The following is a 27,225-nucleotide window of genomic DNA, read 5'->3' as shown; positions in this document are numbered from 1 at the left end:
ATAATCATTGCAGTCCTGTGTACTTCAGTGCCATATTTCCCAAGTTTCTGACCTGTTGGCAGGATGATGTATCCTCGTCCCTTTATAGGGAGTGGCATGCCATCTTTGGTCCAGTCGATCGAGGGCTCTGGGACACCAGATGCAGTACAAGCAATGACCACTGGGGACAGTCGGGTTACTACCAGCTCAGTGGGTTCATCTGCTATCGATGGAGGAACTGCGGACGAAACAACACCAAGAACAGTTGTGAGGTAGAATGGAAATGATTGTATGGTGTCCCTTATGAAGGAACCCTAAAGAAGCGATGTTGAGTCAATTCACAAAGCAACATTAATGAACATTAATTAGAGGAATACCCTCGATACATAGAGGCTATTGCGTTACCTACCATTGACACTGAGGTGGATGGATCTGGAGTCTTGTCCAGCCTCATTTGAGACCACACATTTGAACACTGCGGTGTCCTCTACTGTGGGCGCAATAACTACCAGAGAGCCTGATGAAAGTAATCTGGAAAAATTCAGAGAGATAAAGTTTGTATGTCAAAGCACTTTTAAAGCTTGTTCTACATATTAAAAAAAAAACTGTTAAGGTTTATTTAGGAAAAAAATAAGTCAAGTAAACATAGTAAATACAGCATAAAGAGTGTTTAACTCACTCTTTTTTCTTTTACAGAAATAGGTTTTAATATTTAAAGTTAGGAAAGAGAGACAGAAAACCTGGATCAACCTGTACATATTTTGGTTCTGGTCAGTATTGATGGCTCGTCCATTTTTAGTCCAGTTAACGGCGGGCTTGGGGATGCCGGTGGCTTCACAAGGCAGCGTTGTCTGAACATTGACAATCACTGTGATGTTGGTTCGACTGTCAGTGATGGATGGAGGCACTACAACATGAAAGCATTGTTCAACAGTTCAATAACTGAACTTTTGTGTGACTTAATCATTTGCTGCACTTTTCACCACTTACCATACACTTGCAAGTCCACTCTCTTGCGTTGTGTACCAGCCTGATTTGTTGCCATGCACAGGTAGCGACCGGTGTCGGTCACCTGAGCTGAATGAATGAGTAAAGAGCCGTCCTTTTTGAAAGTGTACCTGCAAGCATGTTTAAAAGTTGAGTGAAATACTGAACCTGGCAAAATGCGAACAATGGAGGGGAAATGAGAGCAGGCGCAAGGTTGTGTGCTTTACCGAGGGTTGTTTGCTGCCAGTATGGCGCCATGTTTCCTCCAGGTGACCCGAGGTGGTGGGACTCCACTCACTATACATTCAAGCACAGCACGCTTGTTGATGTGTACTGAGACTGTCTGTAACCCATCTTTGATAGTTGGGGCCACTGAGGAGGCAAAAGCACAAATTAGATTTCTTTATTTTAACCTCTGTATTTTCTTCAGCTCTAGAGCTAATCATACATTAGAAAACATGCTTTTCTTTAGTTAATAATCTCTGTCTGGTGGCATATTTCTATATTTCTGAATAATTTTTGCAGAAGATATCTTCATAAATGCTAAATCAGTACCATTGACAGACAAGTTAAACTGTCGAGTGGTCTTCCCAGCGACGTTACTCGCCACACAGGTGTACTGAGCTGTGTCACTGAGATCCGCCATGTTGACCTGTAAGTAACGGCCACCAGACAAGATCCGTACACGAGCAGAAGCCTGCAGGACGGAAACAAGACACTCTTTATAGATATACATGAGAAACAATCAAAGTATTGCTGCAGTATTGCTTGGTTTGGCTTCCGACCTGCAGTGGTTGGCCGTCTTTGAGCCAGTTGAGAGTTGGAGGTGGAACGGCATCAGACCTACACTCCAGGGTCACCTGTCTGTTCTGCAGCACCGTCACATCCTGAGGTGTGCTGTCCCCAGCAATGTTAGGGGGGACTGAAAAAAGAATTTTGAACAGAGAGGGGTTGATGCAAACAGGCATAGCCTTGATTTGGTTCTAAACCCCAGTTTTTTGTTTTTTTTTTAAATAGATGAGGAGAAGCAGCAACAAGGAACAGATTTCGAGAAAAATCCTGTAGCATAAGATAGACTCATCCATTTTTACTGTCTAAGTGAAAAGTCACATAAGCCAGAGAATATCTACGGTACTTTGTACATTGTTGCATGTGCATGTGTCGCACGGCAGTGTTACCCACCATGCACTCGAACCAGGAAGTCCTTGTCATCATCACCTGCAGGGCTGTTGGCCAAGCAGCTGTATCTGCCAGTGTCCTCCAGCTGAGTGAAATAAAGTGTCAGAAGGTGCAGAATTAGTGAAAAAAGAAAACAAAAATGTTGTCCACATGTTTCATATACAAGAGATAATAGAACTATTTGCTATTTTAAAAGGAAAATACAATACTCTCATCATAAATATTATACCATGTGTGAAAAAGGATTCCGCTGTAACCAGCCAAGATTACTAACCTGCGCTGAGGCCACTCGGAGCACCTCCCCTCCCCGGAGGAGGCGCAGAGTGTCTGCCTGTGGAAGTGGGCGTCCATCCTTCAGCCAGGTCAAAGAAGGAGGAGGGATACCAGTGGCCTCACACACCAGCTCCAAGACATTATTTACAACCACAGACACTTCTGCCGGTGCACCAGTGCCCTTGATGTGTGGAGGGTCTGGAAATGTAAATCATCAAAAAAAAAATAAATTAATTAAAATGAAAAAAAAAGTTAATTCATGGATCAGAATCTCAATCTTGAGATTAATACATAAAATCTGCTTTCACACACCCAGGACTTTCAGATTGAAGTGACGGCTTGCTTGACCAGCGGTGTTGTTAGCAATACAAGTGTAGCGTCCTGTGCTGTTGACCCTTGCCTGGTCAATCTGTAAGGTGGTGTTCTGGTTGAGGAGGATGAGGAGGCGATCGGGAATGACAGGCTCTCCATCTTTAAGCCATGAAATGTCAGGTGTTGGCGTCCCATCAGCCACACACAGCAGAGAAACCGGGTTTCCTTTAACTACTGTCACATCCTCTGTGCTCCCTGCTCCATCCAGACCTGCTGGGACTGAATAAAGTCATTTAATAACTCATTAGTCTTTGGTCCTCAGTTTCGAAATAGTTTGCAATAAGGTATACGAAAAATCTGAACATGCAATTTAATATTATCACTAGAGTTTGATCACTTTCCAGCTCACCATACACTTGCAGGTTGTAATGTCTGTTGTCCACTCCGGCCCGGTTTGATGCCACGCACGTGTAGCTTCCACCATCAGAAACCTGGATTCGTGTAATTCTAATAGAGAGCAAAAACGCAGTACAGTTCCTGGTGAAGTCTAACCACAGGCGCACAATTTCCAACGATTTAGTATTTAAAGAAAACTTCTCATGTGAAAAATGTATGTTATTGAAATAAAGGCATAAATGAGAAATTGGACCCATTGTTTTTATTTGCATCACAGTGCTTTTATCCTAACAACAAGCAGGTGACCAAGCAGGCTACATTGTAAAAAAGTATACCTATATTTTTGAAATATAATATAGAAATTAACATTACCAGAAATATTATTATCAATATTCCTGTAATTATAATTTTCACATAGAGTGGAGGAAAGTAATAAAAAAATGTGATGGTACTCGAAGTGTCCTTGTCCAGTGACTCACCGAAGCACCTGTCCAGCAGAGAGGAGTCGTAAGTGGGACGAGACAGGCAGCGGGAGGCCATTTCTCAGCCAGTTGAGCTGGGGCAGGGGAGAGCCTGTCGCCACACACTCGATATTGACGGAACTGTCCAGGACTGCAGTCAGCTCCTCCAGACTTTCACTGTTGCCTTCAATCACAGGAGGCACTGGAAGACAGAACACAAAGCACTTCCATTAGTGAGTGTTTGCACTGGAGGACATGTAAAAATATTCATCTGTAAAAGGATTTGGACTGACCATACACATTCAGATTGAATATTCTGTCTTCCTCTCCAGCAGCGTTGGTCGCCACACAAGTGTACTTGCCACTGTCTGTGGTTTGAGCGCGGCTCACTGTCAGTGTGCGGCCATCTGGGCTGATCCTGATCATGTACAAACCACAGGACTTTTTATATATTTTATATTTTGATGATGAAAGTATAGCTTAATTATAGATTTCAATTGCAAATCTATAAATCAGACTTGATTTATATTGCACACTTGATGCGGGAAACTCAAAGTGCTTTATAGGAAGAGTGATATAATGATAATAAAATGAAACAAGGAAAGACAAAGAAACAGAAAAAGACAGCATCGAAAAATAAGGCTTTTTACTAGAAGTAAATATACAATATACAGAAATTCTAATTAAGTAGCATTTTCATGCTTCATTGTGAAGCATTTGATTTAGCAAACTGTCACATTCGTTATTTGATCTCCATTTTGTTTTTACCTGAGTTCTTTGTGTCCAACACTGTTGATGGCTTCTCCATCTTTCAACCACTGGATGGTTGGAGTTGGCGTTCCTTGGGCTCGACAAATTAGCTGGATGCTCTCATTAAGAAGAACTCCCACTTCGCTGGGCATTTCTGATCCAGAGATACTTGGAGGAACTAAAAAATGAATTAGCTTCATGTTAACTGTAATCCAAACACTGGCTCATTGGTAAGTTTACACATAAAATGGAAAATAAAATATAGAAAGTAAAACAAACACTTTACAGTATTTTTAATACATATTAAAATTTTATGTTTTATGCAGTACATGCATGCCATTTATTCGCAGAGGACTGAGACATACAGGTGATGGGCGTACCTTGTATGTTGAGGCGGTAGTTCTTGCGTGCTTTGCCCTCCACATTAGAGGCAACACATGAATAAGTGCCACTGTCTGAGAGCTGAGACCGTGCAATCTGGAGTTTGCTGCCGCCTGAAAAGATGTGCATCTCCAAAGACTCTGAACTCTCTAAAGGAAACAAGACAAGTGCTTTGTAAAAACAAATGACTAATAACAAAAAGTTATGACATGGTACATAAAACCAAGCATGTTTATGTCAGTGTATTTCTTGTTGTTGTTTTCATACATGCAAATATAAAGACAAACAGATTAGTGAATATATTACAAATGAAAAACAACAGTTGTTGCTTGCATGTTGTTAATAATATCTTTCAGCCCAGCTTACAAAGCTCTAATTACCTATGGGGCGACCATTTTTCAGCCAAGTGAGAGTGGGAGGAGGGATTCCCGTAGCATCACAGGCAAAGGTCACTGGGTTACTGATGGTTTCCACCACGGTTTCCTCTCCTGGACCATCTATACTGGGAGGTACTGAAGATGAAAAGAGTGAGACATACATCTTAACTAGTGCTGTGTGATTATATGTCACCTATTCTTTTTGGCTTTTGCAGAAATAAATATTCAGGGCATCCTACCATAGATATTCAAGTGGAAGTTCTTGTCTACTTGTCCTGCAATGTTAGATGCCATGCAAACATACTGTCCTGTATCAGACACCTGAAGAAAAGAGACGGATGGGAAAACATTGACCAAAATCCTCGTGTGGTGTGCAGTGTGATACACATCCAGGAAGTTTGTTTTTAAGAAAAAGCAGGAAACAAAGGTGAACACAATGGCAATGGCAGTGAAAGAGTCAAAAAAGTGTCCATGCGTCTCTCACCTCTGAGCTTTTAATCTGGAGGATTCGTCCCTCAGACAGTATATGTAAGTTAGGACTTTCTGTCACTGCTCTGCCGTTCTTGTACCAGGTGATGGTGGGAGGGGGGATGGCATTGGATTCACATTCCAGAGACACTGACTTTCCAACAAGCATGTTCACGACCACAGGAGAGTCACCTGTATTATCTCGAATGCTGGGAGGAACTGAGCGATAAAGACATTTACCGTCAGTTCATGATGCGAAATGAGACCAAAGTCAATAATACTTATATATATTTGTTCATACATACCAAAAACTGTGAGATGGATGTGTTTGTGTGCTTCTCCCGCAGCGTTCATTGCCACACAAGTGTATTTTCCTACATCCAATACTCTTGCTTTAAGTATCTGTAAAGTACGACCACCTGAAAACGCATGTGAGCATGAGGTCACGTTCAAAATGCAAGGTAAGTTTGTGTTTATCTTGGAGATTGAAGACATGTAACCATCCAGATAACTTTTTCACTTATATTGTTGTTATTAATAAAATTGTGGGTTTTCAAATTGTGGCAGAATGAACCATCTTTATAGAGCTTGGATCACATCTGTCTTCCCCACACGTCATAACTCATATGGCATAGATAGATTAACTAACACCAGGCAGTAATCCAAGCAGTATATTTTTGTTGATGCTGGACCAACAGCTGGACTTTTTCCAAACTTTCACATTATAAGACGATATTGTTGCAAATAATGAGGTCCGCAGTCAACAAAAAAAAAAAAAAAAAAAAGTAAAGTTGTTCTACATAAGTGCATTTCAGTTATATCCTGCAGCACTTTTCCTCTGCTTTAGCAGGTCAAAGTGTTTTACATTGTCAGTGACATACACCCACGGTGACAGCTTCCATGCGAGGCCTTCAGTCCATCCACTGGGTGCAATTTGGGGTTCAAGGACACTTTGACATATAGATTGGTTTAGATGAGAGATTGAAACTGCAAGCTTGGATTGACTCTTTCAGCCGAGCCACAATCACTCATAATTTGCATCTGCTATCTAGTTATGTCTCCATCATGATTTCATTGAAATGCTCATGATGAAATTATTATTTTATCCCCCCCCCCCCAAAAAAAACAACAAAAAAAACAAAAAAAAGGTACCTGGCATAATGAGGGCATTGGCATTGGCCTGAATGGGGCCCTTGTCATTGAGCCAGCTGAGTGTGGGAGGAGGAAAGCCGGTAGCTTCACAAGACAGGGACACAAAGTTGTTCACCACCACTGTCACATTCTCAGGACTCACGCCGATAATCGAAGGGGGCACTGAAAGAGAATCACAACATAAAGAAGAGAAAATTAACGATGAAATTCTGCCTAAAAAAAATAACATTTCAGTGGGAGCCTACATGACACACTATATACATCTCTATATTTCAATAAAATATCATAGTTTCTCACATAACCTACCATGAACATTGAGGTTAAAGAATTTCTCTGCAGTCCCCGCCACGTTGTCAGCCACACATGCGTAGCGCCCTGTGTCAGACAGCTGAGAAGTCAGCACCTGGTGGAGAATATATATTGACTGTAACAAGCAATAATACAGAACACATTTTTTACATTTTTGACTTGATTATTTTTGGTCTGGTCTTGCCTTGTTCAATCAAATCATGTTCGATCTTGTCTCGTCTGACTTCACAGACGTCTTAAAATTGTTCTTGAATTCATTTAATTATATGTGCAAAACTGGCAGAATGTAACACCCAGCTAGTAAAGTAAAAGTGAAATACACAAAAATTGCGTTTAGATGAATCAAGCTGTGTTTCAGTTTTTACCTGAAGCACTCGCCCATTGGACACAATCCTATAGGGACCATTTGGAGTGATTGGATGGCCGTCCTTATACCAGATGATTTTGGGGGTGGGGTTTCCATCTGCATGGCAGTCCATCTGGATAGTTTTATTGATCAGGACTATAACTTCATCAGTCAAGTCGCTGTCTGCTCCTCGTATGGTTGGAGGTACTGGGATAAGACGGATATACATATGCACACCATGAGCATCGATTACATTTACGAGAAACTTGAAAAGATTTTTGTGTTACAAACATTTGTTTTAACTCACACAACACTCGGACGTCATACTGTATGGAGTCCTCTCCTGCCTCGTTGATGGCCACACATGTGTACCTGCCTGAGTCCTCAGCCTGGGCCCTGGGTATCTGTAACACCCGCCCGCCTTTAAGTGAAACACAGACAGATTGGTATGTTGTGTTGTGTTTGTTTTTTCCTCTTGTTTTTTTTAAAAGCTGTTTTCTTCTTTCTTTCACCTGGCAAGACCAGAACTTTGTCGTTCGATGTTAGCAGTTGTCCATCTTTGTACCAGGTGAGTGTTGGTGGTGGTACAGCATTGGTCTCACAGTACAGAGAGATGGGATTGTTAAGTATCACCTCTCGGGTATCACCTCCAAAATCTGTTGGAGAGGTCGTATCACCACTTCCACCAGGCCGGCTGAAATTAGGTGGAACTGAGCAGAGGGAGGGAATGAAGAGGAGCGTATCGTTTGAATTGCACTTTGACCATTCTTTGAACTCTGTTCTTAGTGTTGTGGAGTCACTTTAAAGTTCAGCTCATTTCTGAGAGATCTCTGTAGTAAATAGCAATAGTCTCAGTTAACACATCAGCAGTAGTCAACCCAGTTCACCTTGTATATTTACATCAAAGTCCTTCTCATCCTCTCCAGCTATGTTGGTGGCTACACAGGTGTAGCGGCCCGTATCTGACACCTGGGCGTGCTTGATCAGAACGATGCGACCATTGGCTGTGATGGACACATGTTGATCTGTCCTCAGGATCTGTGGATGGTGATGATAGAAAAAAAAAAAATCCATCTTATGGCCTGTAAAAAATCCTTTATATTGAAAATGAAGTTGAGCAATCTGAAGATCTACCTGTCCATCCTTATACCACTGCAGTGCTGGGGTGGGAAAGGCCTGAGCTACACACTCCAGGGTCAGTGTGGAGTTGACTTTGATCTTGACTTCTTTGGGAGCCAGTCCTTCTCCAGGAATGTCATTTTTATTGATCTGGGGAGGGACTGTTGTAAAACAAACAAACAAACAAACAAACAAACAAACAAACAAACAAACAAACAAACAAACAAACAAAAAATCATACAACTTAAGTCATAATATAATGAATTAGAATTATTTTGTATTTCAGATAAAACGGAAGTTATTACATTCGGCCCAAAACATCAGAGAGAAAATTATCAAAACAAATTGTGACCCTGGACTGTGCTGTTTTAGCCACCAGTAACACTGTGAGGTACCTGGGCGTGACCTTTGACCAGGACTTATCCTTCAACTCCCACATTAAACTGGTCTGCTGGACCTCCTATTTTCACCTACGTAATATTTCTAAAATTGGGAACATGTTGACTCAAAGCGATGCTGAGAAATTAATCCATGCATTTGTTTCCTCCAGAGTAGACTATGTTCCCTGTTCCCTGTTTTCGGGGGCCCAATAACTGCTGCAACCAGCAGAAGAGATCATATCAGTTCAATATTAGCTTCTCTTCACTGGCTTCCTGTTAAATCTTCAATAGAATTTAAAATCCTTCTCTTAACCTATAAAGCTCTTAACAAGCAGACCCCATCGTTTCTTAAAGAGCAATTAGTCCCATAATAGAAATGACTGTGTTGTATTTGGCTCTGTATAAATGAAGCTGGATTGAATTGAATTATAAAGTTCTATTACCTACAAACTTTACAAATTGCAGAAGTGGAAGTTTAGCTTTCACGATGATATACCTTTACCAAACAGAAAGGCTATAGTTGACATTATGTCACATATGTTCAGACTCATCAGATTCATATTTCAAAATATGTAGCAGATCTCTCAGGGATTAAAAAAAATCCTTCTGACCTCTGACTACAACTATTCAACTAATCCTAGCCATCAGGGGCTCATCACTGTCATATTAGAGAACTGGATATATGGGTGTGCGTGTGTGTGTGTGTGTGTGTGTGTGTGTGTGTGTGTGTGTGTGTGTGTGTGTGTGTGTGCGTAAAACTGACCCTCACTTTGAGTGAATTGTGAACCATCCACAGCTAATAGGGTAAGCCTCCACTGTGTGTTGAGATCAACCATAATGCTTGCACTTGGAGAGCTCAATATTTTTTCAGGTGGTACTTTGAAATGTTTGAGAACCACTGCTTTAAGGCATTCAGGTAATATGCAAACAGGAATTACACGGATGTACATACTTAAAAAGAGACAACCTCAAAACTAAAAACATTATGTGTGCAGTCAGATGCCACTGTTTAACTATGATTTTATACATGCAAATATATTTGTGAATATGGTAATGAAATATGGATGTATGCATCTGTGAAATATGTCTTGCTGCTTAAAAACATTTGATGACAATATTGGTCAGGAACAGTTTTTAAATATTGCAGGTTGGACCACTGCTGCTTTTGTTATTTATAAGTTACATGAATCGGATGTTCTTCATTTCAGCTAGCAGAGGTAAATTAAAAAAAAAAAATTAAAAAAAATCATTAAACAGGCCAATCAGTGTTGACTCTTTCTGAGGGTAGATTCTGTTGTGTTTTGTTGACGGAGATGTAACCCAGTTTCCACATCAGTTTGTAAACTCTACTTGGAATTACTATCATAACAAACCAATGGATTCTTATTGGTTTATTCATTTACTGACGAATAATATGATCAATGTGTAAAATGTGTGATCTTGCCTCAAACTTTTTGGATGACCTGAGGATATGCGATGTGCTTGACTACTTCCAACCTCTGACCTCTGACCTGATTAATGGCCTCTTCATCATCCTCCTGTCTCCTCGTGACTGTAGCTGTGCTGAAGAACTTGGAGCTCTTCAAACATACTGAAGAATGAAACTGTATTTTCAGTGTTCTGGTAGGAATTAAATGTGTGTCACCTTTAATAATCGGTTTGTCTTCTCACTGTACTTAGGAGCAGTGCTCATGGATCTTGTGTTTTATTTTTTGAATATAGTATAGAATGTATATATATTCTAAAGGCTGACAAAGTTTATTTATTCAGTTAGCTTCTCTCCTCAGTCTTCTAACATTTGTCAAAGGATCTCCAAGCAGATATCTGCAAAGTTATAACTACCATCCTCTTATAACACTTTTAGGAATGCAGTAATGGTCAATTTCCACTGCTTTGAAGCAGTCTAATTGTGGTTCCAGGTCTTCATCTTGTGTTTGTATTTTAACAATGGGATTAAGAAAAGTAGATACGAGTTTTTAGTAGTTACCACATTTCGCTTGCCTCAAAAAATAAACAAATAAATTGTAATACTTTTGTATTGCAGTCACTTTACAGGTATAATTGTTTCAGTATGGAACAAACCAAAAGCACACTTAGTGTTTTTGTATTTCTGAAGCATATGAAAAAACTTGTGCAATCCCTTTATTACCTTTTCTGAAATGTATTTTATTGGCCAGGATTGATAACCTTGTATAATCGAAATAACAGCAGATGTCAACCATATGTTAAACTTGATCTGTCAACATTGTCAATGACATGTAACCCTTAAAATCATCCACCGAGATTGGGGAAAATTGTATGGAGAAAAAAATAGTTGCAGTAAATCTTCATATACCACAAAACAAAAACAAATTTAACTTTGAATTATCCAAGGTATTGATGGTGCTTTTTGGAATATTTCTTATATATTCTAGCACCAGAGTCTTGATAGAAACAAATATATAAATCCCAGTCACTGCCCAATGCTTTATTCCCCAGTAAATTCAATATGTTTCAAAGCTCAATCTGGTCAACACAAAGTCATCTCAGCATAATTATAACCAACATGTTTGTAATCCTAAATGAGCGGATCATTTAGGTGGATCATTCTGAACTGTTTGATTTAAAAAAAAACTGCGTTAAGTTGTAAAACGATTACCATCACTTGAAAAAGGAAAGCATGTTTTTTTTTTTTTTTTTTTTAATTGATCAATATACTTCAAGTGGAATTATTCATTGAACAGAATTTTAACCTCCTCTGCTGTCCAGTGTGTAGTTTTTTATGATGTATTTTATGGTCCTGACTTAATTTCTCACAGAAATTACTGATGCTGTGATAATGCTGATGTAATAAAGAAAATCAAATGTTACAATAAGTAACAACGTCTTGCATTTATTTAGTCTGTTGAAGTCAAAAGCTACATACAAAGCAAAGATACATAGTATAGAAAAAAAAGCTGCAACCACGAACATAACACTATGCTGATATTTTAATGAAAAACTGTACTATCACAGCGATAGACAGAGAGGTCTTCATTTTGCTTCACATTAACTAAAATAAATACACTAAATAAATGTCTACTGAGGACATTTTCTGTTTATGAGAGTTCAGAGATGGTCTGAGAGAACATAAGGTTATAACAGCAAAAAAAAAAAAAAAAAAAGTATGCAAGAGATTTGCTCTCCTGGGATGCTGAATGGAAATTTGCCATCTTTGTTTTGTCTCATAAGCAGTCAGCATGAAATGAAGACCTCCTTTCAAAGATACTGACTCTCTCATTGATTCTCAGATATTCAACAGACTCAAAGAAGAAGCAAGAGATCCTTCAAACGTGATGGGAGAGGTGCCCATGCAGCCTTTAACGAGCAAAGCTTAAAGAGGAGAGAACAAGCAGAGCAGAATAGCGTCAGCAGCGATAGAGGGGCCTCAGCTCACGTGAAAGGGAAGGTTCACTGGACAGTAGTGAAACCAGCTTTTTGTATGTTATGGTGAAGCTGACCAAATGACAGGAGGATGAACTGGAGGTGGGCAGGGCTGAAAATGATGAGGTTCTATGAAGTTGAGGTGGTTTGGTCACGTATTAAGGAGAGATGATTGCTATATAAAGAATAGCATGTTGAAGTTATTAGGAAAGAGAGGAGGAGGGTGATAAAGTTAATGACTGCAATGAAGGGGGACAAGTAAGAAGAAGAAGAAGAAGAAGAAGAAGAAGAAGAAGAAGAAGAAGAAGAAGAAGAAGAAGAAGAAGAAGAAGAAGAAGAAGAAGAAGAAGAAGACCAATGAATGAGAATAATTAAAAAGAGGCAAATCACAAAAAAAAAAAAAAGACAATAATGTCTACAGTATAACATTCACGTGGACAGGCGGCTGTCAACAACCCAACACTGATAAATCTGAATTCACAGGTTAGATTACATTCTACCTGTAAGTTCACAAATTCATTCTTCAAGGAAGTCTTACCTCTTGAGAATAGTTTACAACTAAATTGAGATAATCTAAGTTGCATAAAAAAGCCTCACATTCTGGAAGGAATTACTAATGTTTCACATTTTAAAAAAAGTGCAAAAAAAGCTACTACTACAACTTCTGTTTTCTAACCTCTTGTCATTGTCACTTATTTAAGTTGTGCTATTTGTGTGGACATTAATTTGAAACTGCATTGTGCTTTTGGGTTGCAAGTTGTTATTTGTTATTTGCTATTTTTGTTGATTATTTTTGAAAAAAAAAAAAAATTCAAGGTTAGTTTTGTTAAGATTGCTAGTCTTATATGTAAAAGAAAGAAATATATGAGAAGCACAGAAAGACTGAAGTCCCACATGGCCAGTCCCAACCTGCATTAACGCATGGATTTTTGACACCGCAAGGCTCATGTTGTGCTCTTGTTCCTTGTGAAGAAAGATACAGCGTGTTCACGTATATGCAGGAATCTCACCATAAACCTTGACCTCATAGTGCTTCAGTGTTTCCCCAGCCTCATTAGTGGCCACACAGGTATACCTCCCAGCATCCTCTTCTTTAGCATTTAGAATCTGCAATGTACGCCCACCTGTAAAAGCAAGGGTCAAACGTGTACCACATCTATGGAAATCCAAATGGTGAAGATTTGTTCTCTGTACACAGTGATCTCAAACCTGGTAGAACTCGGACATTTCGTCTAGATTCAAATGGAGTGCCGTCTTTGAGCCAAGTGATCAAAGCGGGAGGGTAGGACTGGACTTCACAAACCAGTGAGGTGGGGCTGCTCAGGGTTACCGTAACCTCCTCGGCAGAGCTGTCAGGGCCAGACCCAGCAATGGTGGGAGAGACTGGAACAAGAAGTGGGCGGAAACACACAGCAGTCACTTCACAAGAAGAACTGCACTGCAGCTGAAATGCTAGATTTATTTGGAAAAACTTTCTTCACAGGTTTGTCTGTGTACCCAGGACATTGAGGTTGAAATGGCGGCTGCGGTCTCCTGCACTGTTCGATGCCAAGCAGCTGTACCTGCCCGTATCGCCAACCTGGGCTCCAGAAATTTGGAGAAAACGACCATGAGACAAAATTTGGTGGCGCCTGTCAGGCACTAACACCTGCCCGTCCTTCAGCCACTTAATCTCCGGTGCTGGATTTCCTGAATAATTATAAAGATAAATCACAATATTATGTTCACTGTGAAAAATATTAAAAAAGGGTGACAGTATTTTTTTAGTGAATGAGCTCTTAAATTACCTGATGTCTCACAGGTGAGCGTGATGTTGTGTTTCTCCTTGACTTTGGTATCCACCAGAGTTCCCTCTCCCACTATACTTGGAGGGACTGAAAATCAAAACATTTAAGGGAATTATGGCATCTCCTCACATTGTATGCAAATATAAACATCTAAGCAATTCTACATTTTGCAGGTGGCCCGATGACTTTAAACCAGAAAGCAATGATAGTACGAGGGTGTACCCAAAAAAAACCGGAATTTGATTATAACTTTTTATTTATGACATTTCAAAATAAAACACCACCGTCGCCTTCAAAATAATCCCCAACTGCATTAATGCAGCGCTCCAGCCGTGTCTCCCACTTCACGAATGCGTCGTCAGACCCGCGCGTAAAAGTGCCATTTGTTGCCGGCTGCGATTTTTCTGTCACCTCCTCCACATCTGCAAACCGCCGTCCCTTCAGCTCTTTCTTCAACTTGGGGAACAAGAAAAAGTCACTCGAGGCTTCATCTGGCGAATCAGGCGGTTGGGAGAGGAGATTCATCTCATTCTTCGCCAGAAACTGCGTGACGCGCAGCGCCGTGTCCGCTGGCGCACTGTCGTGGTGGATCAACCGGGCTCCACTCCGCGGGCCGCTTCCTCCTCACATCCTCACGGAGCCGTCTGAGGACTTCCATGTAGTAGTCCTGATTTACAGTCTGACCTGGAGGGACAGACTCGCTGTGGACGATACCCTGGACAGCGAAGAAGCAGCTCAGCATTGTTTTCACGGCTGAGCGCACCTGACGCGCGGACATCTGGCCCTTTTTAAACCACCCGAACCACTCATGGACCTGATTCTTCCCCAGAGCATCATCCTTGTAGGCTTGCTGCAACAAGGTGAGTGTTTCTGCTGCTGTTTTTTCCCAGCAAAAAGCAGAATTTAATGTTTACGCGCTGCTCTGGCTTCCCAGTCAATGTCGCCATTTTGGAAAAAATCGCAGACTGCCTCTGCACTCTGTTGCTATAAATAGCTCCCGACAGGCTTCAGTGTAACTCTCGGAGCTCAAATTTCTCACAGATGTGCATGAGGCTTACCTGCAGCACATGTGACGGCCAGAAGTCGGAACTCATTATTATTATTGTTTTCTGACCAAATTCCGGTTTTTTTTGGGTACCCCCTCGTAGATATGAATGATGGATATATGAATGGTCTTACTGAGGATGTCGAGGTCAAAACTCTTCCTCTCCTCTCCAGCACTGTTAGAAACAACACAAGTGTACCTCCCGGCGTCTTCCACTGCAGCATGCATGAGACGCAAACTGCGTCCCCCTGCAGAATAAAACAATGAAATGAGCAACATTGATTTTGTCACTGTGTAATGTCCCTAAACAAAGTTGTTATCCATTAAAATAAATATCCAAAAAGCATGTGATCAATATTTCAAACCTGTTGAAAATATATTACTGTGGCACACATCTGTTAAAATATCCAGAACAAAAAGTGGATGGAGGCTGACATAATTTATTATTCAGTTTCTTGATATAATATCTGCCATTCACAGCACAGATACCCATATTTTTTTTCCAGATAAAGGCAATGCAGCTTGAAGAGCACGACTGCCAGTTCATGGAGTACCGATTGATTTGGAAGTAGCTCAAGACATCTCCTAAAAACACATTACACAGCTGCTACTTGTCCTAGTCTTCTCTCACCTCTATCAGCCAACAGCTGCATTGAGCTTATTTGAGCTCATTACGGTGAGGATTCACAACCGCTTGGCAAAATAGTTCAAAAGTCTTTCTCAAGAATGTAGACCATCATTCATCTTTATGCAGCTTCAAAATGAATTTAAAGAAATTTGTATGCTTTGAAGATTTTTGACATATTTATTATTGAAGCACTATATATATAAGATGTACATCATTGACTGTCTTTTTAACTACATTTCCTCAAATCCTCAAGTCAAGAAAGTTAAAAAAAAAGAAAGAAAAAGCAACTGACCTGACAGGACACGCAGTGAACTAGTTGTTGTAATTGGCTGACCATCCTTCAGCCAAGAGATCTCTGGGAGCGGGATACCCGATGCTTCACAGTGAAGAGCAACAGGGTTCTTCACCACAACGCTCACATTTTCAGGAAATTTTACCTGACCAATAATACTTGGAGGGACTGAAAAAGTGAAGGAAAATGAGGAGAAAATGACAAATAATGATTTAAACACTCAAAAGTGAAGATTTAAAAGTTGACTTAACCGCTCATTAATTCATACCATGAACACTGACGTCGTGTTTGCTGTCAGCTTGTCCCGCCACATTCACAGCAACACAGGTGTAGCGTCCTGTATCCGACACCTTGGCGTCTTTGATCTGCAGCAGCCTGCCTTCGTTCAGGACTTTGGCACCGTGGTGGCCCGTGACGGGACGCCCGTCTTTCAGCCATGTGATGGCAGGTCGTGGCACGCCCTCGGCGGCACACTGGAGGGTCACGTCGCCTCCCTTTGTCACAGTGATGTCTTCTGCATCATCTTCACTGCGCTTGATGGAAGGGCGGACTGACGTGAAGAAAAGTGTGAGTTTTATTCTTGTAGGAAAAGCTGAGACATTATAATGCAGTATACAGTATATCAAGTTATAATAATATATTGAAGATACTCCAATATCATGTAAATCTCCATGGCATTTAACCAGCTATAAAAGATAATTCCATGAATGGATTTTTTTTTTAACTAAAAAGTTCTATTTCTCTGTCATGCATTCAGTCACAATATAAATGCAATTATTTGTAGATCACAGTTGGTTTTTCTTTTTCTTTATAATCATCGCTTTATTTTCTGCAGATGAGTTTTTTAGTAGGATTTTATGATTACATTACCTGACAGCTAATTTCACTTTCATTCATTCATTCATTCATTCATTCATTCATTCATTCATTGTTTATTTCATTCTCTGAAAAAAAATGAAAAGGAGCAGAAAGAAGTAAACCTTCTCATGTCTGCCCCTACCAACACAAAATAATTGACAAAACAAAAGTTTACATCAAGATTTGATTTTAAACATAACCATTTCACAAGAAGATATTTACAAAATCAAAATATTATAATTTCATATTATACAGTAGTATCATATCTTTTTTTTAATAATTGTTCTTTTGAACATTTCTTGAAACTATAAATAGACTGAGCCATTTTAATTTTATAGTCAAGATTGTTCAATAGACTGATTCCTTCACTTTTGAAATTCCAGGTATTTTGCTTTTAAAAATAAAGTGAAATATAAGAATTACATTCATTTTAACAGAGGATTTTGTAGAGTATTCATACCATAGACCTGTAGACTGAACTCCTTGGAGGCGGTGCCTGCTGCACTGGAGGCTGTGCAGGAGTACGAAGCTGTATCTGACTTCTCAGCACTAGAGATCTGCAGCTGTCGACCACCTGACAAAACTCTGACCCGCTGACTGGGCTTAACTTCTGAACCTGACCACAAACACAAAAAAAAAAACAAAAACAGGTCAACTACACAGCCCACGTAATATTGACAGTGCCACACATTGTTCATAAGGCACAATTATTTGACTTTTCGACTAAATATACACTTACTGTCCTTCTTCCATGAGAGGCTGGGAGGAGGTATTCCACTGGATTCACACAGCAGTGTGATGAGACTTCCTTCAATCACTGTCAGAGGAGACACCTCGTCGGAGCCACGGATGCTGGGAGGAACTGTTACATTGACAAGAAACAAAAGAGAGACACTCGCATCACATTGAAAAACATAAACACATTTTCCCTTAAAGACAGAAGAAACAATATGTCATACAATCAAAATGGCCACACTGTTTCTACATGTGTAGTGGTTACAGATCCCAGGTTCCAGGTTCAGTGACCTTGTTGTGTGACGTTTTCATGTTCTCTTTACAAATGAGAGACTTTTTTTCTGTTTATGCACGTTTAATCTCACAGCAGATGCTGATGCGTCTTATTAATTGGAGCTTGCAAAATGCACTTATAGGGTCAATGTAAATGTGTGTGTCTATGCCTGTATATTTTCCCCATAGTAGACTAGTGTCTTTTCCAAGGTCCTTCTTTTTACCTATTGTCAGCTTCCCAGTGACCTCAGTGAATAAAATGGGTTTAGAAGAGGGATAGGTTGAGTTGGCATTCCTTAATTGTCTTCCATATTCTGTCCTCCCAGCAAACTGACAAAAGTAAGAGAGGACGCATAATTTTCTATGTGTGTATTACAATGACATGAAAGACTGAATCAGACAGAGAATTAGAATTAGAACTGCTTCCCCCTGCCAAAAAAAAAAAAAAATTGTGTCACAACCCCAGTGTTGATTCCTGTCTTTATTTTTATTGTGTATGCTGAAGTCCTATCTTGTTTCAAAGGTTTCCTGCACTCATGTTCCAGAGGCATTGTTTAAAGTTAATTCCTTCATGAGTGATTTTTACAATATTTCCTTGCGAATGTGTAATGTTACTTCATGTCGGCCTGTACGCTGCCTGCTTTACTCTGTCATTGCTGACCTTTTAGTTATAATGTTGCATCAATTTTTGTCTGTGGTTTTTGTTTCAGTTCACAAGTGGCGCATCTTCTTCTTCTGTCTTTTTTTCTGTTCATTATCATCTAATATGTTTGCATTTCATGAATGGTGTCAGCAAATGTGTTCTCCATCATGAACCATGACACTATAATGTTTCAAGAGACGTCTACATGCTTTAGAAATAGTCTGCATACGGGTGAGATCTGGAAACGAATGGTATGCTTTCAGTGTCAGAGTTCACAAGTGAAAATTTTACGAAACTTTTTACAGCAAACAAAACACACAAACAGCCAGAGATTGGGATTAAAATAAACTCACCCCAGACATTTAGGTTATAGTTCTTCTCTGTTTTTCCTGCAACATTGGTGGCTTCACATGTATACCTGCCTGAATCCTGCACTTGAGCACTGTCCACCTGCCAATCACGTTAAACGATTAGAATGCAGATTTGTACTTAGCAGAAAAAAAGGCAAATGAGAAAGGGAAATTATGAAAGTTAAGCTGTCTAAATGTCTCACATAACTTTTTGAAAAATATTTTTTGTTGTAGGTGGCTGTATAAGGTAGATGAGCTGTACCTTAAGCAGACTGCCATCTGCTGAGACTGTGAGGCTCGACTTCCTGAAGAGCGGGCGGCCATCTTTGCGCCAGGAGAGGGTGGGTGGAGGGATTGCATCACTCTGACAGAGTAGCTCCACTGGACTGCCAAACATCACTGTGGTATTCACCTCTTCACCCTTTATGTTCGGTGGCACTGTGGTAGACAAAGATATAAGTCAAATCTTTCACAACAGAGTTAATATTGACAGGGACACATTTCTGTCCGTTAAGGATTGAAAGCATACCAACATCAGAAAACTCCTGTGTTTACACTATAATACTTGTCATCTGCCAAATGTTATCTATGTAATAATCTTTTGTTCTGTTGTTTCCATGTTAACAATAATAATAAATGACAGAGCAGGGTCAGTCAAGGTATTAACCCCAGCTGAGAGTCTCTACCTACCCAATGTCGTGATATGGCTGGTGGTGGCATATTTAGTGTAAGACAGTAATAATTTGAGTCTTCAGTTACAAAAATGAATAGCACATTGTATATCAGATGACTATATAATTGTCAGCAGTCATTATTTTGACAGTGAGTATAAAACTTTAGTTTATTAGTTGAATCCGTTGGAAGATTTGCTAGACCACAGTTCAAAGAAAATGACCTAAACTAGGAAATCTGTGTTTGTGCCATTTAACTAAAACACATGGCTTAGTCTTGCAGCTCTGAAACCACACTGCAAGAAATACACAACACAGCTTTAATTCATTTGTTTCTCGGTTACAGAAACAAAGCAGTGTCACAACAGAAATGCACAATACCCCTCTTAACGCCACCAAAATATTTTGGATCTGAAAAGCGAACTGTTGCACACTTATTGCCGCCTACATGTTTTGACACTGCTGTCACATCAATTATCTCTTAATGTAAATGTTATCCTCCTATGTCAGGCTACGTGCCATAAACTTTGCAGGCCATCCACTGAGTGAGCAGAATAACTGTTTCCTGAGATGCAGAACTTTGGTTAGTTTGGACATCTGGTGCTTTTTAACCATTAATTCCATTTTGTATTATGGCAGTGCCATAAAACCAATTCTTCATTCAACGTTTGGTTTGTGGCATAAAAAATGAGAGAAGCTTCATTTCCCAGAAGTTTGTGAAATCCAGTCGCCATGAAAATTACTACCATGTGAAGAGCAGCATTATAAGTTTTGAAGAAAACTGAACAAAATTGTTGCCTGAGTATTTCCACCAGCAATGTTTTTTTTGCTGAGACTAATAACACAATATCTGACAATTAAGCACTCAAACAAGGCAAACTATCACCACCCCCCCCCAAAAAAAAATTAGTAACAACTTTTGAAATCTTTAACCATGAGACAGACCATATTTTCAGTTTGATTGGAAACAGGAATCCTGAGATTTAGCGTAGACTATCTAGTTAAAGGTTATGTTTATCTTTCTTTCATGATGCGGTCACCCTTTAGGGGTGAATTTGCATTCAGGAAATGACTGAAGGCTAATTTCCCTTGCATTATGGTCCATGTACAGATAGAGCTGAGGTCATTGAGAAGGAAAGACCCAGGATCTCACTCAGTGCTCGTCCAGACACAGGAAGCTGCTGAGGAATGGTAGCAATTACCACAACAAATCTGCCGTCATTCCAGTGCACAGGTTTCTTTTTTTAATGTCTTTGAGGAAACATCTCATGTGGATGTTTGCATTCTCTATGCCCACATGTTCAAACATACAGATCTGGTTGAACTTACACAATCTGAGACCGTGCTGTTTCATATATGTAAACTGCATGTCTCGTTTTTACCTCGGCCACATTAGTTTTGATTAAAGCCGTATAACAACTGACTTGCCATCAAACTCAGCTCCATAAAGTAAACTGACAATGTTTACTGAAATGCTAAACTCACATGAAGCAAACTTCCTCTGCATGCACATGTTTTGCTCAAGGCATTTTGTTGGATATTTTTTCAGTATTTCATTTCATGTTTGCTCTGGTTCATTCTTCAAAAATGTACAACAGTTGGTCCTTATTTCCCTCTGGGAACAATAGCATATTTCTGTTCTATTATGTTCTGCTCTACTAGTAGTTTTTAAAGAAAACCAAGGAGGGAGGGAGAAAAAAACTGCGACACAAAGGGCTGCAAGAAGCTTTTTTCATGATTAGAAGATGTCAAACATGTGAAATTATGCATTTCACAACACTTAAAACACAAAACAAAACATTAAAAAATGTTTTCAATCCAAGACAAGCCAATATTGCTGCATTTATGAAAAAGCTGGAGATGATAACAATGAATACATAAATTCTTTCATTCATTATTTAAAATGTAAATGAAATGAAAAACCTAGCAGCAACATTTTAAAATGAACACTAAAAAAAGCTAATACAAACTGTGTAGCTTATAACATTTAATCTACTAATGTCTGCATGTTTAAACATGGGTACAAACTTGATATTGTGCACACATGGAAGCTGTTGTACTAATAGGATGCATTGAGAATTGTGTGAAAATTCAGTTTTTCTCAGTGATTTTTCTCACCATAAACTCTCAGGTCATACTCTTTGTGCTGCTCTCCTCCAGCATTGACCGCCACACAGGTGTACGTGCCTGTATCACTGACCTGGGCACTGTTCAAGGACAGCACTCTGCCCCCAGATAACACCTGGGATGAAAAGGAAAACATCTAAACATGATCAAATCACGTTCAAGAGTATGGAAAAATCTGCAGAATGACTTTCATGGTGACATGAAAAATTCCTATAATGACATCATGGGCACCTGTATGCCATGTGACACACTTGCCACAGGACTGCCATCTTTGAGCCATGTGAGGCTGGGCGAGGGCACGCCGGTGGCCTCACACTCCAGTCTGGCAGCCTCATTCACCACCACTGTTACAGTTCCACCATGGCTGGAGATGACCGGAGGCACTGAAGAGCGCAATAATAATGATGATGATGATGATGATGATGATGATGATGATGACGATATTAACAAAGGGATTCATCAAGCAATATCTACAACACTGCTGGCCGTTTAAAAAGTGGAGGAAGGATATTGTAATTGGGTGTCACTGACTCATTTCCTGATTATTTGCATGCACTTTTGTCTGTTATCTATAAAGGCCAACTACTAATGAAAGACATGTGAAAAAGCCACTCACCCAACACCTGCAGGTTATGAGAAATCTCAGCTGCTCCAGCCAGGTTGACAGCGACACATTTGTACACCCCCGCGTCAGACAGCTGTGCCCGTTCAATCTCCAGCACCTGGCCCCGATTCAGGATTGTGACACCAGCTGCACTGGTCAGAGGTCGACCGTCTTTGTACCAAGTAATAGCTGAGACAGTAATAAAAAAGTAGTTAAAAGTGTGTTCACTTGAATTAAAATAAATAAATAAATAAATAAAAACATCATTTTATACAGCAAGGTGAATTTATACAATTTGAGCATCTTATACCCCAAGTAAAAAAAAAAGTGAAATCACAGATTGTGTCCAATTATCCTTCTTTGATGAGAAACAGCAGACTGATCTTATAAATAAAATAAGGGAGCACACACATATATAGAGATCCCCACCCCCACACATGCACACAATGCTTTAAAATTATTTTCATTATCTGCAGAAATGATAAAAGCAAAACACATTTTAACAGAAATGTGCCTTTAGGGCACATATTAAATGGCATTAGGATAGATGGATACTAAAACATTTTTGTCGGTTAGGTTGTTCCACAGATGTCATACGGTTGGAATTTAACACCTGCTGCAAAAAATAAAGACATGTGCCTTCAAACGAGTGTTTTAATTACACTGGAATTCATGTGCTTATCTGTACCGAGTTTGTGGGAAGTACAGTTGTCCAAATGGAAAAGAAGGGAGTGAGAGGAAAGTGAAGATGCCTGTCGGGAGTCATCTGAGATCAGATTCTTCAATGGTTAAAGATAAGGAAAATTACAGCAAAGCCAATTCCTGCTTCACGGTCAGAGGAAACTACGCCCTGCGAGCTGTGAGTGAGCGCAGCAGAACCCAGCAAGAAGCCGGTGGGTCGTCTTACCAGGTATTGGGCTGCCTGTGGCTTTGCACTGGAGCTCCGTGGGGAAACCCGAGAGGATGGTTTGGTTGATACTCTCTCCAGAGTCTGGGATCCTAGGAGGCTCTGAGGGGCAAGTGAAACATTACACAAGTGCTACAGTTTATTAGCTGATATTCTCACATCTCCACCTAGTCTCTTGATAGCAGGAGGAAGAGAGAAGGCAAACAATACTTTGTGTATTTGGAAGTTACCATGGACACTGAGTCGTATGTGTTTTTGAGCTTCACCAGCTGCATTGGTAGCTAGGCAGGTGTATCTACCAGAATCTTCAAGTCTTGCCTCTGTGATTTTTAGCGTCCGGCCTGCTGACTCCAGCTGTGGGAGAAAACAAAGCACAGAAGACAAAAAAAGAATATGAAGTAGTAATTGCTTTCGAGTGGGGAGGAACTGCATGCGATGCAACGATGTCACAGTTTCAGAAATATTCACTTGAAATATTTTCACATAGGAATCTGACTGCAAGTGAGCCTCCATTTTGTTTTCTAACACTGACTCACTGAAGACATTCACAAACCAAATCACAGTTCATGTAGTTTCAGTTCGAATTTAAAAATATCCACAAAAAAGCCTGTTCTGCTCCACTTTAACTGTTGCCTTCAATGCAAACAGTTTTGGGACCGACCTTCAGGTGCTCCTTTGTTGTGTCGACAGGTCGGCCATCTTTAAGCCAGGTGATACTGGGAGGAGGGATGCCATTGGGAATACACTCCAGACCAATGGACTTTTGGAGAACCACTGAACGCTCAGCAGGTCCAGTGGTGCGGATAGATGGAGGAACTACAGGGGTGCAAACACAGAATATTATTACTGTTATTTTTTTTAAAGGCACTTTATCATTGTGGTTTGGTAAGGAAGGTATCACAGAGAGATGTATTTACCCAAAATAGGTGATTTCCTGCAGCTTGCATTCACAGTGTGACAGTACATTACATTCAGAATATATATGAAACTAATTACATTCGGATCCACAATAGCATTAAAATGTAGTACCTTGGACAATCACGTTGAAGTTTCTCTCGTGGTCTCCTGCTTCATTAGAGGCCACACACTGAAAACGAGCTGTGTCCGAGACTTGAGCGCGGGAAACAACCAGCTGTCTTCCATTGGCTGCAACCCGCAATCCTTCACCTTGTTGGACAGGTTTTCCATCCTTATACCACCTGGAAGAGAAAGGTTTTGAGAGACTTGCTGTGTCAATACATGTCAACAGATGTCTTCATAGTTGTTTAGATAAAGGTCTTACGTGATGATGGGTGCAGGTGTTCCTGTGGCGTGACACTCAAGTTCCAGAGGGTTGTCGATAATGACTGTGCTGTCAGTTATTCCATCAGCTCCATCAACAAAAGGAGGAACTGGGAGTGAAAACAATCAGATTAACAACATAGAATTTTAGATGAACATTGATCAAACATAGCAAAAAATATTTCCAGGATGCAGCTATACTGATCACTTTCTACATCTGTGAAGTACATCAAAAGCTCATGGGAAGTGGCAGGTGTCAACTTCCCATGTAAAAAGTGCACATGCCACAGATGACAGCAGCTCCGGCTACAAGTAAATGCCTCAGCTCCTGTTACACATGAGTTGTCGTGGCCGAGTGGTTAAGGCGATGGACTAGAAATCCATTGGGGTCTCCCCGCGCAGGTTCGAGTCCTGCCGACAACGGCAAACAGTTTTTCCCAGCTGTTGCGCTGCTCAAGTACACAATAAACGTGACAAGATGCAGCTCAGGAGGGTTGCTGTATCAGTAATGCTGGAAAAAGTGCTGTACTAACGGTGAACTCCTTTAACACTCCTCTAAACTGGATAAATGGGACATATAGACAGTTTCTGGAAAAAAGAAACCATTTGCAACTGCATTTGCATCATTTCTGTACTTTCCCTGTCTGAAATGATGCTTGGCATCTATTGTATTCGAGTGCTGCACTGTACATGCACACAAATGATTCTACCCTGGAGAAATGTTAAAGTCATTAAATGCATTTGCATTGCATCTATAAAGCCCACAATGATTTGCACAGGAAATACTGTCATTGACAGTCTGTCAAGGTGTCATGTGGCTTAAAATCAGGGCTGATACGGTCATATTTTTTCAGCTTGAATTACCTAACACTCTCAGGTCGTATTTGACCTCCTTCTCCCCAGCCACACTTGTAGCCACACAGACGTAGCGTCCTGAGTCTGAGATGGTGGCTGAGAGGATTTCTATTTTCCTCCCACGATCCAGTACGCGGACACTTTCCCCATCACGCACAGGTACTCCATCCTTCAGCCACGTCAGGGAGGGTGGAGGGTGCCCCTCTGCCTCACACTCCAGGGTCACAGGCTTACTCAGGACCACTTTTCTCTCAGTGGGCCTGTCGGCTCCACCTGTGATGGTAGGAGGCACTGTGGAGAAATGAGATCCATGAAAAAGACCTGAGACCTGAGAGGACTTTTTTTCCGCTTTTTCTGCTAGGTCTGATTTTGTGTTGAAGTTGTGGTCTACTGTTTCAACGTCTTGAAAAAACAAAACAAAACAAAAAACAAAAGTAACAATACGGTATTAATTTCAAGGCAATGCCCAGTGGAAGGAAATCTCAAATGTGAAGCATCAAGCTCTTACAGTAGACATCCAGCTTGTAGCTCTTCTCAGCACTCCCGGCCTCGTTGGTGACCTTGCAGGTGTACTGACCAGCATCAGACGCCTGCACTCGAGGGATCTTCAGGTAGTGGCCTCGCTCCATGTACTGAGTCTGACGGTTGGATTGGATGGGCTCCCCTTTTCGGTACCAGGTGATGGTAGGTAGAGGAACCCCACGCGCCTCACACTCCAGTCTTACCATTGTGTCCAGTAGTGCTGTCACATCTGTGGTTAGGTTGCCTCCTTTGATGGAGGGGGGCACTGGGGTGAAATTAAAGAAAAATACTGGTTTGACAATGTAAATACGTATATGCAGTGCCTTCACAGCACTCTATGTTGCTTAATGTTAAGCCACTTATTTTTCTGTCTCACTTATTTTCAGGATGGATTGCTTTCTCTCAACAACGATTAATCATCAGTCAAGAATACAAACTGCCTGATCGGAAGACATTTTTATTTAGTGAATCTAAAGCTTGGTTTGCTTTTTCTTTTGGGGCCTTATTTACAATTAAAATGTGTCTTCAGCTGTTCGTGATGCAGTTCCTTGTCCTGGACCAAATTTTAAAATGGATGTAAAAAAGTTCACAGATTTGTGTTAGGTCTTTTGTGGTAACACTGGCAAATTTGATATCAGACAAAAAATAAACAGAACATCTGCTAGACAACAATACCATTCATTCATTCATTCATTCATGCATTCATTCACTAATTTATTTTTTCATTCATTTAGTTATTTACTTATTTATTTTGTATCATGGTCATTGTAGACACGCCCAATGTATATATATGTTCAATTAGTTCTGGCTTCACTCCAAAGAATTCCTCGGATCTGTGCTGTTCTATTGCACCTGGAACCTGCATTTGAAATTGCTGTCTTAAATTAAAAAACAAAAAAACAAAAAAAAACAAAAAAAAAAAAAAAAAAACACATTTTTATGCAAAAATACACTCACCATGGACATTGAGGTAGAATTCCTTAGACTTTTTTCCAGCTGTATTTGTGGCCGTACATTGGTAGTGAGCCTCATCTCCAAGACGGACATTTTTTATCCTCAGAGTCTGACCACTGTTGGTGACCTCCAGATTGGGACCACCCAGGAACACCAGCCTGGATGAAAATATTAAATCAGGAAGAAATCAGCAATGAAGCGATTTTAAGATGAATGTTGTAGTCTGCTTGCTTAAACACAAAGAGGAATCGTACTTTCTGTCCTTGAACCACTGGATTGAGGGGAACGGCTGTCCTTGCACTTTGCACTCCAGAGTCACATCTTGTTTAAGAACTGCTGAGACGGCCTGGAGAGCTCGAGATCCTAAAATTGTTGGTGGGACTGAGGCACAGAGAACATAACTTATGTGTTAACTTGGAACA

At 40.3% G+C, this 27,225-nt stretch overlaps 1 protein-coding gene and 1 non-coding gene across 2 annotated transcripts in view; one reads left to right on the top strand and one right to left on the bottom strand.

The window, feature by feature from the left end:
• hmcn1 (hemicentin 1) overlaps nucleotides 1-27,225 on the bottom strand; it is a gene marked incomplete at its 5' end in the record, with an annotated part of 97,012 nt that overhangs the window by 14,380 nt on the left and 55,407 nt on the right. Inside the window, 49 exons of the mRNA XM_030083666.1 lie at nucleotides 53-217; nucleotides 389-510; nucleotides 730-886; nucleotides 970-1,097; nucleotides 1,194-1,338; nucleotides 1,522-1,663; nucleotides 1,752-1,888; nucleotides 2,149-2,230; nucleotides 2,420-2,616; nucleotides 2,731-3,009; nucleotides 3,140-3,237; nucleotides 3,606-3,789; nucleotides 3,881-4,005; nucleotides 4,356-4,515; nucleotides 4,718-4,867; nucleotides 5,099-5,230; nucleotides 5,335-5,416; nucleotides 5,580-5,782; nucleotides 5,869-5,982; nucleotides 6,716-6,877; nucleotides 7,022-7,118; nucleotides 7,390-7,577; nucleotides 7,678-7,791; nucleotides 7,883-8,080; nucleotides 8,258-8,408; nucleotides 8,505-8,650; nucleotides 13,282-13,395; nucleotides 13,481-13,654; nucleotides 13,769-13,960; nucleotides 14,059-14,145; nucleotides 15,238-15,351; nucleotides 16,024-16,191; nucleotides 16,292-16,573; nucleotides 17,342-17,497; nucleotides 17,621-17,743; nucleotides 18,886-18,982; nucleotides 19,145-19,320; nucleotides 21,672-21,795; nucleotides 21,912-22,063; nucleotides 22,297-22,473; nucleotides 23,192-23,293; nucleotides 23,422-23,545; nucleotides 23,853-24,007; nucleotides 24,221-24,390; nucleotides 24,474-24,582; nucleotides 25,337-25,618; nucleotides 25,836-26,114; nucleotides 26,807-26,961; nucleotides 27,058-27,184. Of these exons, the coding sequence (XP_029939526.1) occupies nucleotides 53-217; nucleotides 389-510; nucleotides 730-886; nucleotides 970-1,097; nucleotides 1,194-1,338; nucleotides 1,522-1,663; nucleotides 1,752-1,888; nucleotides 2,149-2,230; nucleotides 2,420-2,616; nucleotides 2,731-3,009; nucleotides 3,140-3,237; nucleotides 3,606-3,789; nucleotides 3,881-4,005; nucleotides 4,356-4,515; nucleotides 4,718-4,867; nucleotides 5,099-5,230; nucleotides 5,335-5,416; nucleotides 5,580-5,782; nucleotides 5,869-5,982; nucleotides 6,716-6,877; nucleotides 7,022-7,118; nucleotides 7,390-7,577; nucleotides 7,678-7,791; nucleotides 7,883-8,080; nucleotides 8,258-8,408; nucleotides 8,505-8,650; nucleotides 13,282-13,395; nucleotides 13,481-13,654; nucleotides 13,769-13,960; nucleotides 14,059-14,145; nucleotides 15,238-15,351; nucleotides 16,024-16,191; nucleotides 16,292-16,573; nucleotides 17,342-17,497; nucleotides 17,621-17,743; nucleotides 18,886-18,982; nucleotides 19,145-19,320; nucleotides 21,672-21,795; nucleotides 21,912-22,063; nucleotides 22,297-22,473; nucleotides 23,192-23,293; nucleotides 23,422-23,545; nucleotides 23,853-24,007; nucleotides 24,221-24,390; nucleotides 24,474-24,582; nucleotides 25,337-25,618; nucleotides 25,836-26,114; nucleotides 26,807-26,961; nucleotides 27,058-27,184 (7,497 nt within the window). The remainder of the gene's footprint in view (nucleotides 1-52; nucleotides 218-388; nucleotides 511-729; nucleotides 887-969; nucleotides 1,098-1,193; nucleotides 1,339-1,521; nucleotides 1,664-1,751; nucleotides 1,889-2,148; nucleotides 2,231-2,419; nucleotides 2,617-2,730; nucleotides 3,010-3,139; nucleotides 3,238-3,605; nucleotides 3,790-3,880; nucleotides 4,006-4,355; nucleotides 4,516-4,717; nucleotides 4,868-5,098; nucleotides 5,231-5,334; nucleotides 5,417-5,579; nucleotides 5,783-5,868; nucleotides 5,983-6,715; nucleotides 6,878-7,021; nucleotides 7,119-7,389; nucleotides 7,578-7,677; nucleotides 7,792-7,882; nucleotides 8,081-8,257; nucleotides 8,409-8,504; nucleotides 8,651-13,281; nucleotides 13,396-13,480; nucleotides 13,655-13,768; nucleotides 13,961-14,058; nucleotides 14,146-15,237; nucleotides 15,352-16,023; nucleotides 16,192-16,291; nucleotides 16,574-17,341; nucleotides 17,498-17,620; nucleotides 17,744-18,885; nucleotides 18,983-19,144; nucleotides 19,321-21,671; nucleotides 21,796-21,911; nucleotides 22,064-22,296; nucleotides 22,474-23,191; nucleotides 23,294-23,421; nucleotides 23,546-23,852; nucleotides 24,008-24,220; nucleotides 24,391-24,473; nucleotides 24,583-25,336; nucleotides 25,619-25,835; nucleotides 26,115-26,806; nucleotides 26,962-27,057; nucleotides 27,185-27,225) is intronic.
• On the top strand, nucleotides 24,814-24,895 carry trnas-aga (transfer RNA serine (anticodon AGA)). Its single transcript has one exon. It is a non-coding gene; the product is annotated as a tRNA-Ser (tRNA).

This window comes from Salarias fasciatus, chromosome 23 (assembly GCF_902148845.1).
Source record: "Salarias fasciatus chromosome 23, fSalaFa1.1, whole genome shotgun sequence".
Taxonomy (NCBI): Eukaryota; Metazoa; Chordata; class Actinopteri; order Blenniiformes; family Blenniidae; genus Salarias; species Salarias fasciatus.
Note: the sequence above shows the minus strand (reverse complement) of the source record. Positions and strands in the feature narration are given on the sequence as shown.